The 20,083-nt window shown below is 42.9% G+C and overlaps 1 protein-coding gene across 3 annotated transcripts in view; it reads left to right on the top strand.

Annotated features, from left to right (window-relative positions):
- The window catches only part of RTN4R (reticulon 4 receptor), a 282,951-nt gene that overhangs the window by 223,494 nt on the left and 39,374 nt on the right, over positions 1–20,083 (top strand). The window contains exon 3 of one of the 3 annotated variants that reach the window (XM_040416532.1): positions 1,331–1,379. The exons of the other annotated variants lie outside the window; for them this stretch is intronic. Within the exon in view, the coding sequence (XP_040272466.1) occupies positions 1,373–1,379 (7 nt within the window). The 5' untranslated portion in view covers positions 1,331–1,372. The remainder of the gene's footprint in view (positions 1–1,330; positions 1,380–20,083) is intronic. 3 annotated transcript variants of the gene reach the window in all.

Genomic DNA, 20,083 nt, shown 5'->3' with positions numbered 1-20,083 from the left:
CCAGCTGCTTAGAAGCACCCATGGCTTCTGTTTCTCATGACAAGGTTAGAGGAGTCTATTTTATAAACCTTTGAAATTTGCATCACCTAGCCTTTCCTAACTATGATTGTGATCAAGCCTTAACCCTAACAGGCTATTTAAGGTCTGAGTCCTCAATGAAAGTTATATTAGTGCTCAAATCTCCTTGGGTTCTCATACTTTTGCAAGGTACTCTTTTCCTTTTTTCACTCTAAAATTGTACAAGACCAAAATAATACACTGATATTGCGTAAAGTGTGTTTTTCATCTTTAACTTTATGCCTTTTGAAGATCATTTCACCTTCAACTTCCTTAACTGTTCACAATCACAGTAATTTTGACCAGGGGTGTCCAAACTTGTGCATGATAGATAGATAGACATACTCTCACTAACTTTGTGGGCTGTTAACGTAATAGTAAAGTAATAGGTGGTATAGCCTCAAACTAGACAGTCCAAAGATGCAGCAAAGTGATCATCCAGCATGGGCCAATTTCATAAATCTGGCACATTCTCAGACTGATTAGTCTGCATTTATACTGTATAAATAATAGACAACATTAGTAAATCTGCCTTATTGTGTTTTAAATAGCAAGTATATGATAGTCAAACAAAACAATAGCTGATCTTAGGGAGACCAGCTACAGAAAACACTGTGGAGCCTCATTTAAGAGAGAGATTCCAAAGTGCAAAGCTCCCTGGGAAACAGTGATATGCAAAATAACCGTGGAGCCCCAGTTATGGGTCTTCAACACAGTGAAAGTATATGATAGGGCAGTGATGGCTAACCTCCAGCACTCCAGCTGTGGTGAAACTATGATTCCCAGCATGCTCCATTCATTTCTATTGAGTTCTGAGAACAGCCAAGGAAGTGTGCATCTTGGGAGTTGTCGTTTTACCACAGCTGGAGAGACGGAGGTTTGCCATCACAGTAATAGAATAGGGCCTGCAAAGGTGCAAGATTACCAGCCCCCAATGGGGGTGGATATTTAATATTCCAAATATCACAAGGCTTCACTGTGGCACACAAAAATAATAAACATTTATTGATATTTTGACCAAAATAAGGTTGCAACCTACATCAAGGGTCCTCATTATCTTGCAAGGCCCTACAGCAAAATCAAAGCAAAACCCTGAAAAGAACATTGCACAGTTTTTATGTTAAATATTTTTTTGGGAGTTTTTGGTGATTTACTTTAAATTTTCATGTCATTATGTAAAAAATATTATGTAAATAAAAAAAATTTATAAAAAATTCCTGAAGTTATCGCATTGGCCACTAAGCCTAATAATATGTCTTCTTTGTCTTTGCAGATCCCTTTTCAGCAGTCAGTCAGCAGTCATCTCATTATCACAATGAAAAGTAATACCTCTGTATAGCACAGAATCTACCATTCACAATAGTTGATGTAATTGCTGATCTACCACTCTCCTTGTACTGGGATATTGGTTCGGGGAAGCCGGTCCTTTGTTCTAACACGCTGAGTCTCTCTGAAGAGACCCAGCATATTAGAGTTGCAGTTCCTATGTTGACCTGCAGGTGGCATACCAACATAGGATAACAGCAAATTTAGCTAATTCAGCTTTTACTGTAGTTCTATGGAACTATAGTATAAAATAAAAAATATATGATTGGTCAATATTGTAGCCTCCTAGAGGGGCATAAAAAAGTTAAAAAAAAACTATTAAAAAAATAATAATATTTAAATCCCCCCCCCCCCCCCCCTTTCCCTAGAATAAAAAAATAAATGCATAAACAATGAAAGTATAAACATCATGGGCATCACTGCTTCCAAAAACACCCATACTATTAAAATATAAAATATCCCATACGGTGAATGGTGTAACGAAGAAAAAGAAAAATGGCCAATTTGCAATTTTTTTCATCGTTTCACTTACGCGAACAAATAGAATTAAATATGATCAAAAAGTCACACCCACTCCAAAATGGTATCAATAAAAACTACAGGTGATCCCACAAAAATTGATACTACACAGCTTAGTAGACATAACTATAAAAAAAAGTTATGGGGGTCAGAATATGGCCATGTAAATTTTTTTCAAAGTATTAAAACACAAAAAAGCCTAGACATATGTGGTATTCTTGTAATCGTACTGACCAAGAGAATGAAGGGCACAGATTAGTTCTGCTGCATAGGGAATTCTGTAGGGACAAAACCCCTAAAACTGTGGCAGAATTGCGGGGTTTTTTTTCAATTCCACCTCATTTGGAACTTTGTTCCCTCTTCCCACTACATTGTCTGCAATATTAAATGGTGGCATTAGAAAGTACAACGTGTCACGCAAAAAAAAAGCCCTCATATAGCTATGTGAACAGAAAAATTAAAAACGTTATGACTGCAGGAAGACAGGAAAGCTAATGAAAATGCAAAAAATAACTCCTGTATCAAAGGGGTTAATCTATTGTGTCTATGACCCATGGTGGTTGCTGTAAATTATATCTCTGAATGCTGTTGACAAAAGCACAGGCAAAATGATGCCACTATAATCCATATAGAAAATAGGATAAAAATGTACAATCAGAAAATATGAACCAATCATATTAATCCTTTCATTTTCCAAAACAGTTCTGAAAAATGAAATCTGGTTGCTATGGGCAACTAATCCAATTGTCCTTTGCACCAGTTATAATAAATCTCCCCCTATCAGTTTTAATTGGCAGAACAAACTATATATGACACATTCCTTTTAACACCCCCCTTCCCTTTATAAATGTATGAGTAGATGTTCATCGATATCTTCCATTCTATGTAATCTCCGTCATATACCACTGGGTCTGGCAGGTTTCTATAGTAAACTAGCATTTTGCCTATTATGTTTTTCTTGCACAATTGATGGAGTTCTGGACAGTTTCATGATTAAAAAAGGTTATTTTAGGGGAGTAAATTTGCAGGTTCCAGTGATCTTCTGGGATTAGTTGTAACTACAGTATAATTATTTGATATTGCCATTTTCAGCATTAATCTAAAAAGTATTACTATCATACCAAAATAATAAAATGTGTAAAATGTTAAAGATGGTATAAAATATTATATAAAATGATATATATAATTAAAATTAACATTTTTATTAAGAAGAAATGCACTTTATTTGAGGTATTTAAAAAGTAGTCAAATGGAAATACAGTATTTCCATTAAAGGTTATCCAACATTATATAAGACCTCACAGAGTGGCCAACCCATGGTGGTGATCATACTTACCTTGTCCCTGCCCCTGGGTTCGGTCTGTATCGTTCCACAGCTGGCTCTTCATCTCCCTGATGCACTGATATCAACATCTTTTTGCACTGAGGCACATGACCACTGCAGCCAATAGCTGGTTGCATCGGTGACCTGCTCCCCTTGCATCACAATAAATGGTCAAGGGAGCAAGTCACTGCTGCGACCAGCTATAGGCTGCAGCGGCCACGTTCCACCTGTAAACAGGATGTTCATATCAGTGCAACAGGAAGAAGAAGAGCAAGACGATAGAGACCGAACTTAGCGGTGGGGTTCAGGTAAATATGATCACCACCGGGGGTCGGTCACTCTGTGAGGTCTGATCTAATGTTGGATAACCCCTTTAATTGTTATTCAGATGCTGTTATTGATTTCCTAAGTAGCATTTCTGAGAAATAGAAATAGAGTCAGAAGTTTGCCAGATGGAATGATTCAGATAAAGAAAAGGCATTTTCATTTCTATTTTACTTTGCTCGTCGTTTGACATCTGTAGTCAATGTAATCAGTAGTTTGGCTAAGTATATGAAGCCATTACACATATTGACTTCAAACAGTCTGGCATTGAGGTCTGCATCTGCCACTTTGATCCAAGTGCTGCTTTTTCACATCCATTTGTGTTTTCCCCTTAAGATAATTTGGACGGGAGCTGCACATGCATGCCAACTTTTGTACATTAGGAGCTTTTAGAGAGAAGAGTAAATTATAACAAACACATTGGGGCGGTGTATCCATCAAATGGTGTACTCTGTTTTAAATAAAACATCAAACTGTGCTCAAGAAAACAATTTTTTCTGTTCTGCTTAAAAAGTCAGAATGAATTTTCCTGTAGAGCAAGAGCCCTGGACTGTAAAAATCTTTCATTCTAGATAAATTCTTCAATTAAATGTTAATATATTTATTCATACTATAGCATCCTTTTAGATCATCAGAAGCCTCCCCCCATTATTAAATGTACAAATTTTATAATAAAATTAGTTATTCTTTTCTACACCACCATTGTAGGCAACATTACACGTTCACACAGTGTGCAGTCTGACATTCAGCATAAACCATTCCTATCTTCCAAATAAGAGGACTGTTCTTTGTAATCTTACTTGTTTATTGGTAAAACAGGAGTATTTGATTGATTGGTAAAACAGGAGTATTTGATTGGCAAAACAGGATTGTTTGGTAAAACTACAAGTATACAAATAGCAAGTGTAACTATAAACACTGCATAACACTGAAACAGCATAACACTGAAGTACATGGTAAAAAGGCTGCCTTACATAGGACTACATGTCTAACTAACAGTATTAAAAACTCCCTGAATTACAATGATAACTAGCTGAACAGCTCTGCATAACATAATGTCCCTGAAACAAAGGTAGATTTCTCGCCAGATATGCTTTTACAAGGATGGTGAAGTTTAAGAAGGAGATATGTAGAAGAACAGCTCTGCTGATGTGTCCTGGAGACTGGAGCCTTCTCTTTCCCAGGATGCTTTGTAATCCCACAATGCTTTGCACCACCTACAATGCAGCAGTCTTTGTAATAGGAAAAACAAAGTGTAATGCAACTTAACACCGCTAGATGGTGCTATAACCACATTAATCACTACAGAAATACCTAAAACTAAGGCAGACGTGATCTGTAATGATTCTCAAACTCTGCTGGGCAGAACACTCCCCATCTGGAGTCAACAGACGCCATTACTGAATCCTCCTTTCTTAACAACCCATTTTGGTCAATAATTGGATCAAAGTTTCATAAAGCGCTATTCTTGGAGATGGTTTGTCCTTTGCTGAGGTAGTCTATTTCCTTAGCATAACATTCATGTTGTATAGTACGAATTATTATGTATTTGGACTTTTCCAGATTAGCAGCGATAAAGGCGTGTTTGCAGTGATGCCAACCTTTGCAGGGCTTCTGGCTCATAGGTAATGTCGATTTGTAAGACGGAGCTATATGAACTACACAGGCTATAGCACAAATGAGCAACATCCAGGTGGAGAACCTGTCGAAACGATGAGATTTGAGTTGGTGGTCCGAAGTCACCGTACGTAGAACAGATACTTCAGGTTGGAATTCTTCATCGGCATCAGGGTCTACCAATTCAAACGTGTCGGCTCTTGTACTCCAAGACAGGATTATGCTGTGTAGGCACGCACTGTAGTGCCACTGTTTAGGACAAGTGGATCTCCTGCTCCTTAACACCCGATTGCTGACATAGATGTAAAAGCGTCTGGTTTTGTTGCAAATATATCCTAGGACTACCTTGCTGTCCGTGTAAAACTCGACTGCCTCTATTTCCAGGTTCATTCCTGTTGTTATCAGTTCAGCCAACTCCACTTCAAGCACAGCAGCGCAGAGCTCCAGTCTGGGAATCATGTGTTCGTGGAGTGGCACCAGTTTGGTCCGGCTCATGACAAATCCTATATGGCATTGTTCTTTGGCGTTAATGGTCTTTAGGTATGCCATGGCTGCAATCGCCTTGACTGAAGCATCACAGAAGATATACAGTCTTTGCATCTTAACTTCAGTAGATAGCACAGAAGCATATGATCGTGCCACATGAAGGCTGGACAAAGCTTCGAGAGACTTCTTCCAACCTGTCCACAGGTCCTTTTTCTCAGCGAGAAGCGGTTTATCCCAATCAGATATAAAGTTTGGATAGGGGGTCACTCAATATTAGGCAAACACACAGTAAATAGGTATCCACATAAATTTTATAGGCTTAAAAAATAAACACACTACAATATTACATATAAAACATCTCATAAAAACAATTAAAAATATACCGCAAATAGTCAAATGCACTGAAAATCAGAGATTGATTAGTGCTAATACGTCCCTGGGAGGGGCTATTTTTCAATAGCACTGGCACCCTTGGAATGGCTGTATGGCCGTAGCTGTTAAATGCTAACTCCAAGCATCATAGTCCTGAGACTGTTATGGTTGTAAGTTCCACATTAATTGAGGAGTTGTTAGTATATCCACATTGCAGCACTACTTAGATTTGTAATTATGCAGGGTACTTTACCGCTCCTATGATCGGTCCGCTTGTACACCAAGGTTTTCAAGTGTAATGCTCTGTTGTGAGCTGCAAGGACCTTAAGGCAAAGTCTATATATGAAGTTCCCCACGCTCCTGGATATGTAGTAGCGGTGCTGCTTGATATCACCGCTCTGACCTTCCAAGACCTGTGTGGTGTCCCATGTGGTTTGCTGGACAGGTCAGGTGAGCTGTAATTCCAGGCGGGGTTTTCAAATCTCTTTGGTGCAGATAGTTTAAAGCTTTCAATCCAAGTGTAGATACACGATTGTAGATAATTCTTCTTAGCAGTCCCTCATTGTCATACCAAACGCGTTTCGGGGTGAAGAGACCCCTTCCTCAGTGGTTTAACAGTGGAGGTATAATGTCCTCTTTTATATAGTGTCCATGATTAACAGGTGTGGGTTGAAACATGGATTGGACCATGGGTTGGATCAGTGAGGGATATCTTGAAGACCAGGAAATCAGATCCAAATGTTGGAGCATGTCCCTTATTATAACTGGTTTATATTTCATATATTCTGGCTCTATTGACAGATTTATCATTCAATTTTACAATTTATGCGGTATGAATCACTTTAATAAATATATTGGACATAAAACATATTGGACATAAAAATGCATAAAATCCGGAAAAAAAAACAAAAAAACGCATGTGCGGTTTCTATGCCTTTTCAATGCGTTTTTTTCCGGAATTGAGTTAAAATGGTTCATATGATAAAATTGGGTACATTAGTGAAGTTAAAATGTGAAATTATTGCATTGTATACATTCAAAATATGGAATCGAGATGGGACTCATATATTGTTACTATAAATATTTTGAAGAATGTTGAGTGAAGTGTCATTTTTGGTTTTGATGGCTATTCAGTATTCTAAATATATAGGTATAGATGAATAGGGGGCGCTGAGCTAACAGGAGAGAGAGATCTGGGTGCTGGAAAAAACAGCCTGACACAGATGTCTCTGTCCTGCCAGGCCAACGCCCCATTTATAAGAAGCCAAATAACTCCATATCTGCATTCAATCCTTTTGGTAGTAGGGTATTGAACTCAAATATCCTCTTAGATTCCATCCTGGACATCTGGAGGATATGATTGCCCCCTCTCCATGTGTGTTTGACTTTTTCTAACGCTATATATTTGAGGCTTGATGGGTCACTACCATGATGATCTTTATAGTGTTTGGATAGTGAATGTAGTTCATATCCCTTCTTAATGTTTGCGACATGTTCTGACACTCTCTTTTTCAAAGTTCGCTTAGTTCTGCCAATGTATTGTTTGCGGCACGGACATTCAATTAAATAAATAACACTTGTTGAGTCACATGTCAACCCTTCCTTAATATCCATTGAAAATGAGTTTTGTGTTGATTGTGCTTTCAAAGTTTTTTTAGGAAATTTAGTGCTTTTACAGTTGGAACAACGTCCACATCTGTAAAAACCACTAAAGGATAACCAATTTTGTTTCCCTTGTATAGTGAGATTCTTCTTTTTCACTGATGGGGCAACTTTAAGACCCAAATTGGAGACCTAGTATATGTAATTTGAGGTATGGTGTTTAGCAGGGGTCCAATTATTTTATCCCCAAGCAGATGATGCCAGTATTTTTTTATTATTCTCTCCATGCCTTTATATTGTGCATGGAAAGGCAGGATCATTCTCAATGTGTCTTCTGTTGTTTCTTTCTGCTTGGGGACAAAAACTCTTCCCTCTTCATTGTTCTAACTTCCTCTAATGATCCCTCCAAGAGGTGTGTGGGGTATTGTTTTTCTATAAATTGTTGTTTTAGTACCTCTGCTTCCATCTCAAATTGTGATTCTTAGGTACAGTTGCGTTTTATCCTCCTAAATTGACTTTTTGGCACATTAGTCAGCCATCTGGGTAAATGGCAGCTTGTGTATAATATGTAACTGTTTTTAGTTACTGCCTTTTGATATGTGTTACATAGAAGTTGATTATCTCCTACAGTGATATTAAGATCTAGAAATTGTATATTAGCATCACTAGTAGTGGATGTAAATTTGAGGTTCCAATTATTTTCATTTATTTCTTCCAAGAATGATGATAGTGCTGTTGCTGTATCCTGCCACCCGCCCCTAATATCGGCCTAATAGTAGTGGCTTCCCACTGGGCCATAAATAAATTAGCATAACTAGGGGTGAATCTGGTACCCATGGCAGTTCCTTTTCTTTGTACATAGAATTCTTCATTAAATGAGAAATAATTAGGTGTCAATATGTATTCTACTCCCTCTATTGTATATAGGATCTGTTCTTCCTTCATAGTATTATGGGTGGTAAGTTGTTGGTATAGGGCCCTCAATCCCAATTTATGGTCAATTATTGTATAGAGTGAATTCACATCTAGGGTGCCTAAAATCCACCCATTTTTGAAGTCCATCTCCTCCAATGTTTTGATAATATCTGTACTGTCTTTTATGTACGACGGTATATTTTTAACCGCAGGTTGTAATAACCTGTCTATATACCCTGATATATAAAATCCCAGATTCAGTCCCCTTTTTACAATATTGCAATATTATGTATGTGGTTTCAGGTTGGAATTCTTCATCGGCATCAGGGTCTACCAATTCAAACGTGTCGGCTTTTGTACTCCAAGACAGGATTATGCTGTGTAGGCACGCACTGTAGTGCCACTGTTTAGGACAAGTGGATCTCCTGATCCTTAACACCCGATTGCTGACATAGATGTAAAAGCGTCTGGTTTTGTTGCAAATATATCCTAGGGCTACCTTGCTGTCCGTGTAAAACTCGACTGCCTCTATTTCCAGGTTCATTCCTGTTGTTATAAGTTCAGCCAACTCCACTTCAAGCACAGCAGCGCAGAGCTCCAGTCTGGGAATCGTGTGTTCGTGGAGTGGCACCAGTTTGGTCCGGCTCATGACAAATCCTATATGGCATTGTTCTTTGGCGTTAATGGTCTTTAGGTATGCCATGGCTGCAATCGCTTTGACTGAAGCATCACAGAAGATATACAGTCTTTGCATCTTAACTTCAGTAGATAGCACAGAAGCATATGATCGTGCCACATGAAGGCTGGACAAAGCTTCGAGAGACTTCTTCCAACCTGTCCACAGGTCCTTTTTCTCAGCGAGAAGTGGTTTATCCCAATCAGACGTCTCTGTGGTAAAATCTCTTAACATAATTTTGCCTTGGATAGTAACAGGCGCTACGAATCCCAGAGGATCATATAAGCTGTTTATGGTGGACAGAACTCCTCTGCGTGTGAAGGGCTTTTCTTCCTTGCTAATTTGGAAGGTGAATGTGCCTTTAAATACCAGAGCAAACCGAGGCTCCGCTGCATGGGAAGGGAGTCGTTGCTAAGATCCAAGTCCTTTAGATCACTTGAATGGTCTTGGGGTAAGAAGGCTTCCATTAACTCACGGCTGTTGGAGGTGATTTTGTGCAACCTCAGATTAGATAGAGCGAGCATCTCTTGAGCCCTTTTTAGGAGACTGATTGCGGTCTTGTTCGTGGGTGTGGATTTCAAGCAGTCGTCCACGTAAAAATATTTTTCCACAAAGGACCTGACATCCGACCCATACTTTGCTTCACCCTCTCGGGCTGAATGTCTGAGACCGTAGATAGCGACTGCAGGGGAAGGACTGTTTCCGAAGATGTGCACTCTCATTCGGTACTATACAATGTCTTCATTGGGGTCGTTGTTGCGGTACCAGAAGAACCTCAAGTAGTTTCTGTGTTCTTCCTTGACAAGGAAACAGTGGAACATCTGTTGTATGTCAGCCTTAAATGCTACGGAATCTCTGCGCAAGCGGAGAAGTTGCTCTAGAAGTCTGTTGTTGAGGTCTGGACCAGACAGTAAGACATAATTTAGCGAGACACCTTTGCACCTGGTCCTGGAGTAGAATAGGATTATACACGCTGAATATGGGTAAGTACCAACAGTCCTCGGAGTCTTGGAGTGCGGGTGCGATTTCTGCATGGTTGTTCTGGAATATTTTTTTCATGAAGGTAAAGAAATCGTCCCTGGTGTCCTCTGAAGTTTGTGTTTGAGGGAGATAAATCGGCTGTAATCAAGTTCTTTGTTGTTAGGTAAGAGTTGTCTCCGGGGTTTAAACGGTAAAGGTGCGACCCAGCGTTTTGACTTGTCTTTTACTATTCCTTGATCCATGATACCCAAGAACAGCCTGTCTTTTATGGACATTGCGACCCTGTTGTCTTCTCTTGTCCTGTGGAAGACTGTGCACCCTAAGTGATCTTACTCACCATCACAGGTGTGGTCTTCACAGAAGGTATCTGCGAAAGGACAAGGAACAGGAGCACAGTGTGGCAGTTATTTTATCAAGATACTACTGTGACATGGCTGAAATAGGGAAGGATGTCCATTTTCAAGTGAGTTGGTGAGCATACTGTTGACTGAGGTCGGCTTGTGTGCCCCTCCTAGACAGATGTCTCCTATGATGACCCATCCTAGGTCAAGGCCTAACCTACATGGCGTGATGACGCAGAGATACAGTGCTCCTCCAGAATCCTACTAAAATCCTGCAAACACCTGGCAGAATCGGGGTGCTTTGAGCTCCCATTGGCAATATTAGGCCCGCCCAAGATTTAGGGTCACACCGCACTGACCTGAACGCTGCGGCTCTGGTGCTATCCGAATAACGCTGACGGCGCAAAGGAGAGACCGGGGGGGCACTGAGAGAGGAGATTCTGGAGCGGAGCTGTGTCAGAGCCCGACGAAGTGTAGGAGACACACTGCGGAAGAGGCATCATACCAGCAGCTGACATCTTACGGTAGGCTGCTGCCGGTTCCTGGTGGACGCACGCGACCCACGGCTGGAGCAGAGGGGGAGCCGCGTGGTGGGCGCCATCTTAAAATCGGAGGTGGTGCCCCGAAGTTCTCCTTTCGGATCCAGCAGACAGAGTGTGGCTGCGGAGCAGCGTGGGTGAGCGTCTCTCCCCTGATAACACCGCCAGTGTGTGACCTATTGCGGTCTTCCTACTAGAGGATTGTGGCGAAACCAACCTCGCCACTGGGTTTTGGAGAGGCCTGGGTGCTGGCCTCTTGCCCCAGGATTATGGGCCATATACTAACTTTTAAACCCCTGAACCGATTCAAGTGAATTTTGGATAGGTTTGTCCCCAAGTTATACTGTTTAAATTGATGTAAGTTATATGTATGGCCAATGTAAACTCACAAAGTTGTAAAAATTTATAATAAGTGTAACTTGTCAGCTTGAGAGGAAAATGCTGAGTGTGTTTCTATTGTGCCATTGTCCCATTGTGTGTTTAAAGGGTGATGTCTGTCCTATTGTCTGCACATGTGTATTGGTGACTTCTCTTTGTCTTGAGAGATAATTGGATTACGCCTCGGTTGTCTCCGGGACAGAGAGGAGGAAACCATGATGCATTGTGGGGATGTATTGTCTCTGTGTATCCTACAGTGCTGCATATCTGTCCTATGTCACAAGTCTTCCTTCTGGTCCCCTAGGGGCGTGTACTTACATTGTATGTGTTGTAACATATTGATGTATTTCAAACCCCTGTAGGCGGACCTGTATTTGCAACAACTGTAATAAAAACCAGGCTGGGTGTGCCAGCACCTCAGACCACTGCTTGACCCTCAACACGGAGCCTTGTCTCGTTATTGGGGGGATTCACTGTATGCTGTTAGAAGACCGATTGCCAGAAGTGTAAGCTGATCCCTGTTCGTCTGCTAGCAGCTATTCGTGAGGTTCCAGTTTGGAGTGCTACTTTGTATCCAGTTCGGGAGTTTGGTGTATCCTGCAGTAACTGTGCCTGTCTCTCAGAAAGGGGCTTATCGCCTAAACGGATTTTAACCCCTGGTCTCCTGAAACGGTCCGTTACATTGGTGGCAAGCAGCGGGATCGTTCCTACAGCCAGAAGGACAGCTACAGGAGACACCATTTCTGTGGATTCTACAATTTAAAGGCAACGCATGTCCCAGTACAGCGACCCTAAAAGCACCAGGATGGAACCAGCAGTGTTATACGAGGAGGAGGACCTGGATGGCCGGGATGCATTAAGGAAAGGCATCTGGTACCAGGCCCTGGGTAATGTACAATACCAGCGGGGTGAGAGTCTCCCCAGTGAAGAGCAGCGGTTGCAGAAGCAAGTGGCCCTGCGGATGCCCTTCCTGGGAGAGCAGCCCCTGGAGGAATGGGTGAAGGATCTAGAACACCGGGTATGGCAGGAGCTATGGCTGGAGGATGCCTACCAGGCGCTTTGGTGGTATATGGAACAGTATATACCCTGGACAGCCGAACATGACAAGCCAGAGGGAGAGGCGTTTGATGGTCCTGGCTTGTTATGGGAGTCCTTTGCAGAGCCTGACTTCGGGAGCCCTGCACAGTCCAGACTTCAGGACATTTTCTATGAGAGGGAGGCTAGGCATGAGTGGGATGACCCCCATGAGGTAGAGCAAGACCTGGCTCACCTAGCAACCCTGGAGTGGGAACTGGAGCAGGACTACCGAGATCTCTTCCACTCCATTGAGAAGGCTCAGCAGGACGGTAAGGTGACAGACCCAGATCCAGACCCATTCAGCTGGGCAGATATTGTAGAGTGTTACTGGGAAGGACCCCAGGTGGCCGGTAGAGATGGGACCGAGGTCTCTCCACCGGTCCTGCAGGGAATTGGGAGCCCAGTCTCCATTCCCCAGCGGCAGTGTGAAGTGCAGGGAGAGGAGAGCAGCGTCCTCCCTCCCCAGTGGCAGGCTGAGTTACAGGGGGCAGAGGTAGTTGTTCCTGCCCCCCAGCAGCAGAGTGATATGCCGGGAAGGCAGTGTGAAGTGCAGGGAGAGGAGAGCAGCGTCCTCCCTCCCCAGTGGCAGGCTGAGTTACAGGGGGCAGAGGTAGTTGTTCCTGCCCCCCCAGCAGCAGAGTGATTTTTTGGGAATTGGGAGCCCAGTCCCCATTCCCAGCGGCAGGCTGAGTTACAGGGGGCAGAGATAGTTGTTCCTGCCCCCCAGCAGCAGAGTGATTTTTTGGGAATTGGGAGCCCAGTCTCCATTCCCCAGCGGCAGAGTGTCCAGCAGGGAATAGAGAGCCCAGTCTCCTTTCCCCAGCAGCAGGACACTGTATTGGGAGCGGAGACGGTCGGTCGCCCTCCCCAGCGGCTGGAAGTATGTATGGGAGAGGAGCTCGTTACCCCCTCTCCCCAGCGGCAGCTTAACGCACCAGGGGGAGACAGTAACCCCCACAACAGTGCAGATGGGACCGTGGTCTCTGCACCTACAGCACAGGGGGTAGAGACAGTCGGTCTCCCCCTCCAACAACCAGGCTCCAACCAGGCTTCTTCCGTGGTAGCGCTGGCACCAGGGCAGAGTACCGCTGATCCCTGCCCACAAAGCAACCTCCACTCCAAGCCAGGGAGCAACACAGAGACCGGGAGTACCAGCTTCCAACATAACCTTGGTGGACTCACTGGACAGAGACAGGCTACTGAATTCAACAGGTCCAGTATTGGGTTGTGGGTGGGCTGCCAGACTAACTCAGGTACCGACCGGCGTGAGGTCAGGTATCTGGTTAGTCTTCCCTGGGGGGGGGGAGATGTGTGGCGAAACCAACCTCGCCACTGGGTTTTGGAGACGCCTGGCTGCTGGCCTCTTGCCCCAGGATTATGGGCCATATACTAACTTTTAAACCCCTGAACCGATTCAAGTGAATTTTGGATAGGTTTGTCCCCAAGTTATACTGTTTAAATTGATGTAAGTTATATGTATGGCCAATGTAAACTCACAAAGTTGTAACAATTTATAATAAGTGTAACTTGTCAGCTTGGGAGGAAAATGCTGGGTGTGTTTCTATTGTGCCATTGTCCCATTGTGTGTTTAAAGGGTGATGTCTGTCCTATTGTCTGCACATGTGTATTGGTGACTTCTCTTTGTCTTGAGAGATAATTGGATTACGCCTCGGTTGTCTCCGGGACAGAGAGGAGGAAACCATGATGCATTGTGGGGATGTATTGTCTCTGTGTATCCTACAGTGCTGCATATCTGTCCTATGTCACAAGTCTTCCTTCTGGTCCCCTAGGGGCGTGTACTTACATTGTATGTGTTGTAACATATTGATTGGCTGTATTTCAAACCCCTGTGGGCGTACCTGTATTTGCAACAACTGTAATAAAAACCAGGCTGGGTGTGCCAGCACCTCAGACCACTGCTTGACCCTCAACATGGAGCCTTGTCTCGTTATTGGGGGGATTCACTGTATGCTGTTAGAAGACCGATTGCCAGAAGTGTAAGCTGATCCCTGTTCGTCTGCTAGCAGCTATTTGTGAGGTTCCAGTTTGGAGTGCTACTTTGTATCCAGTTCGGGAGTTTGGTGTATCCTGCAGTAGCTGTGCCTGTCTCTCAGAAAGGGGCTTATCGCCTAAACGGATTTTAACCCCTGGTCTGCTGAAATGGTCCGTTACAAGGATTGTTTGAATAGAAGCTTGAGTGGCTGCTAGTGGACTCCTTTGATATATACAGTGCTCCTTGAGGGTGGGACTGGCATACTTACCCCCTATACAGTGGAAGAATTAATAACAGTCTGACTGACTGATACTCAGGTCCTGCTGGATTCGATAGAGCAATTACCTGATATTCTGTAGAAGTGCCATATTTAAGCTGGCCTTTCAGGTATCTGTGGAATGTCTCTATGGGCCGCAAAACCTCTTCTGTGGCTTCATCAACTGTTAAACAATACATGGATGCCATGAGTCAGACAGAACAAGAAAGTGAGCGGCCTCATGTCCCTGTGGCCTCTGCTGAAGCCTCTCAAATTATGAAAGCCATAGCAGCGTGCCAAGCTGCTCTTACATCAAAAATAGATAATCTCCAGTCTGATCTTAGCTGTTTGCAGCATGACTTTGACAAAATACGTGAGAGAACGTCTGCAGTGGAGCAAAGAGTGAGTGACGTGGAAGATGAGTCTAGAGTGGTTGGTAATGACACCAGGCAGCTGTTATAACAGGTCCAGATGCTACAAGCCAGAGCGGAGGATGCTGAAAATCGTAGCAGGCGTAACAACATCCGTATTCTGGGCCTACCGGAGCGAGTGGAGGGGTCTACCCCGGAAATATTTGCGGAACAACTCATAAAAGAGGTACTGCATCCTACCACTCTCTCAAGTTGCTTTGTTGTTGAGAGAGCACATCGGGTCCCGACTAGGCCTTTGCCGCTGGGATCCCCTGCAAGGCCTTTCATTATGAGAATCCTGAATTACAGAGATAGAGACGCTGTTTTGCTGGCCGCCAGACAGATAGGTAACATTACCTATGAAAATGTCCGCTTGTCATTCTACCCAGACTTTACTGCGGAAGTTAAAAAAAAAACAGAAACAATTTACTGAGGTCCGTGCACGGCTGAGAGATAAGAATGTGAAATATGCTATGATCTACCCTTCCCGTTTGCGGGTGCAAGATGGAGAAACGGTCCGTTTCTTTAATACTCCTGAAGAAGCTACAGATTGGATTGACAGGAATCTAATGGCAAGGCCTCATCGCTGACGGACTGAACCCTGGCAGCGACTACTTGAAAGGCTAATAATTGTTTAAATGTTGGATTGCATTAATGACAGGAAGGTGAAGAGGGGGGTGGGTGTGTTAGATCTCACTGCATTACTGTTATTCCTGTTATAATCCCTAATCTTGAGTTGTCTATCAATAAGATTTTAACCCTATATATGGCTGCTGGGTGGCAATACCCTGAACAGGCACTCACTGTAATAGGAGAAAGTGTTTATTTGCTTTTTCTCACTAAAGTACCTATATGGTATACATGTTCATCTGAGGGGTTTAGGGTAGGGCTATCATACCCGATAGTTTGCTAGTTAAGGGATTCAGGCTCAACCATGTTAAGAAGGATTGGGCAGGGTGGGTTGGGAAGGTTTGGACGGGGGGGAGGGGTTAGAGAGGGCATTTGTATTGGAACTATCTTTGAGAGAGTATGTATGTGTGTGTGATTATACCTTCATCGGTACGAGACATTGGATATTCTTTTTTTGGTGGGAAAAATGGCGTTAATTAAGCTACTCTCCTTGAATGTTAGGGGACTTAATAATCAGATTAAAAGGTCTTTAGTTTTTAATTATCTAAGGCAGTATAACCCAGATATTGTGTTGCTGCAGGAAACGCACCTTCAAGGACAGAAAGTGCTCGCTTTGCGACGTCCTTGGGTAGGCCCCACGTATCATGCAGTATACTCAAATCACGCTAGAGGAGTTTCTGTTTTAATTGCTAAGAGTCTCCCATTTCAAGTACTCTCTGTGCAATAAGATCCTAATGGTAGATATGTGATTTTACATGCCAGTATTAGAGGGCTACAGTATTTGATTGTGGGACTCTATAACCCACCGCCATTCCGCAGAGAAGTCCTAGACCTGATTATAGCTAGGATAGCAATGTTTCCAGCAACGCCCTGCATTATTATGGGTGACTGCAATGACACTTTGGATCCAGTACGAGACAGATGGATTCCCCAGGCCTCTCACAACAATGCGCTTTCACGTTGGGCGGATGCCTATGGTCTGATAGAGACGTGGCGTTATCTCCATCCCACGGATACACAATAATCATGTTACTCAGCCTCCACTAGCTCACTATCCCGTATAGATTTGGCCTTTATCAGCGAAGATTTATCTCCTTATATCAGGTCTAGTGATTATCTGCCGAGAGGTGTTTCGGATCATGCCCCCCTCCTTCTGATTCTGTCCCAGCCGTTGGCTTCAGCTGATAAGCAATGGCGGTTGAATCCCATGTGGCTAGAGGTCTTACCGGTGGTGAGTGATAACCTAGATGTTATGGGGAACTACTGGATTGACAATGAAGGTTCTACAAATCCCCTAATAGAATGGGATGCTTTTAAGTCAGTAATGAGGGGAGCATTGATTTCCACAATAGCAACTCACAGAAAGGAATTGAGCATCAAGCGGACAAAACTGGAGATGGAACTAACAGATAGAGAGAGGCTATTTATACTACATCCGTGTAGTGAGAACCAGAATATGTGGCTAGATGCACAGCGTAGGTTTAATCTACATTTAACTGAATATACTCAGAAGAAACTCTTAAATCAGAGACAAAGCATTTTTTCAGATGGTGATAAGTGTGGTAGAGCTTTGGCATATCTGGCTCGATCTGAGACCCAGCAAACGGTAGTGGCGGGAGTCCTGAATGATCAAGGGGTGTTGTTGAGGGAGCCTAGAGATGTCTGCCGTCAGTTTGCCTACTACTATACGAGCTTGTATGCCTCCAAAACCACAAACACTCCGAGAGACATTGCCAAATTCCTGGCAGGTATTAACATTCCCTTACTTGATAGGGAAGACAGAGAGGCCCTAGCGGCGGACATATCAGACTCAGAGATTGAAATAGCCATCAACTCTTTAGCAACCAAAAAGACCCCGGTTCCTGATGGATTCCCAGCTGAATGGTATAAACGTTTTTCTAAGGACCTTGTTACTAGAATGGGAAGGTTGTTGAGATGTGCGTTGGAACAAGGTTCACTGCCTCCTTCCTTTTCGGAGGCAACAATAGTAGTAATACATAAGAAGGGGAAACAGTCTGACCAATGTAGCTCTTATCGACCTATCTCACTTTTGAATCTTGACATCAAAATCTTTGCGAAGGTACTGGCATTGAGATTGAGGGAGGTAATTCTTTCCTTAGTTGGGGTAGATCAGTCGGGTTTCATGCCTGGGAAGACTACCGATATCAACCTAAGATGTTTGTTTACTAATATTCAATTCAAACATGAAAATCGAGGTATGAGGGTTCTTGCCTCTTTGGATAATGAAAAAGCTTTTGATTCAGTAGAGTGGGACTTTATGTGGGCGGTGCTGGATCGAATGGGATTCCCTGCGAAATTTATGTGCTGGCTGCGGCTGCTTTATAGATCCCCTTCGGCGAGAGTCAGGCTAAATGGGTATACATCGGATCCCTTCTCCTTAGGTAGAGGCACAAGACAAGGCTGCCCCCTCTCCCCTTTATTGTTTGCATTAATAATGGAACCTCTATCGATACTCATTTCCTCTGACTCAAGTATAGAAGGCTGGGAAATAGACGGAATAACAGAAAAAAATTTGTTATATGCTGACGACATGTTGGTATACCTAGCTGATCCGGGAAAGTCCTTAGATTCCCACTTAAATGTTGTGCATTGTTTTGGTAGCTTCTCGAGTCTTCGTGTGAACTGGGCCAAGTCGAGTCTATGTCTGATTGATGAATTTGATCCGATTCACATTTCATTGAATACTAAGCTTCAGATTGTAGAGAAATTTACATATTTGGGGATTATTATTCACAGAAAAGTGGCAAAGGTCTATGACCTAAATATTGTTCCTACAGTGCAATATATTACTAGAAAATTAGAGGCATGGGAAAACCTTCCTTTGAGTCTCATTGGGCATTTTAATATTATAAAAATGATTCTTCTCCCAAAATTGTTATACCTTTATAGGGCTGCCCCAATACTGCTCCCCAGGAAGCACTTTATTGCAGTAGATAGAGCAATCACTCCCTTTCTATGGAACAAATCTTCTCCTAGAATTGCGAGACGCACCCTTCAGGCACCTTACCTGCAGGGAGGCCTTGCTTTGCCCAATATATACATGTACTATGTAGCAGTGCAGCTGAGCTATGTGGCGTGGTGGGTACGGGCGGACTCGGGTAATCCGGCGGTTGTATTGGAGGCAGCATTGATGGGATCTTATGAAGCGCTTACAAATTTGGCATATAGGAAGGGGGCTGGTTCTACAGAATACTATACCCAATCAATGGCTGCGACAGTGAAGATTTGGGTTAAATGGAGTCAGATGAGCAACTCCGGCGAGAATAGTGCTACTTGGTCGCCATATTTGCCTTTGTGGAAAAATAGAGGGTTACCGAAATTGTTCTCGTTAATAGAATTTGAATTTTGGCCCCAAAAAGGGGTGCGTTATCTTACCCAACTGTATGAAAAGTTTTTTTTTTAGATCCTTTAGCAGTTTGAAACAGGAGTTTAATCTGCCTCAACATAGTCTGTTAGTCTGTACAGAAATTTTCAGATTAGACACGCCTGTCATGCGCAGAACCACTAAAGCTAGAGTTTGGCCCGGTATAAGCAGTGGTTAGGAGGGTTCCTTTGGTCAAACCAGTGTCGGCTCTTTATGCATCACTAATGATGTTACAGGATTCTCCACTTGATAACTCATTCGTCAAGTGGAGAAGGGATGTAGAAAATCTAGAAGATACGCATATTAAGGAAGTTAGCCATACGTGGAGATCTACGGTGGTAAGCGCTAGAGATCAATTGATTCAAGCTAAGTGGCTCCATAGGATATACTATACCCCCGAGAGATTATTCAAAATGGGTAAATTACCAGACCCACAATGTACGAGATGTAGATATGAAAAAGGTTGCCTAATACATATGATTTGGCAGTGTCCGGTCATTTATGGCTTCTGGGAAGAGATTCATGCTTTCATTAATGATAAACTGGGTTTTCCTAATGTCTGTACTGCACTGACGAGTCTGCTGGGGATAGCTAATGGAGGTTGTTCCCACCAAATTTGGTAGGAAATTATACAGAATACTTTTGTTTTATGCTAGGAAAACTATCCTCCGCTAGATGGTGCTATAACCACACGAATCACTACAGAAATACCTAAAACTAAGGCAGACATGATCTGTAATGATTCTTAAACTCTGCTGGACAGAACAATACCCATCAGAAAACAAATATAACATTAATGTTATGCTATAAGTAGTAAATAAAGCTTTGAAATACTCAAATTCCCTCCACTAAAATGGTTTTCCAGGGGCCCCAAT

This window comes from Bufo bufo, chromosome 2, assembly GCF_905171765.1.
Source record: "Bufo bufo chromosome 2, aBufBuf1.1, whole genome shotgun sequence".
In the NCBI taxonomy this organism is placed as follows: domain Eukaryota; kingdom Metazoa; phylum Chordata; class Amphibia; order Anura; family Bufonidae; genus Bufo; species Bufo bufo.
Note: the sequence above shows the minus strand (reverse complement) of the source record. Positions and strands in the feature narration are given on the sequence as shown.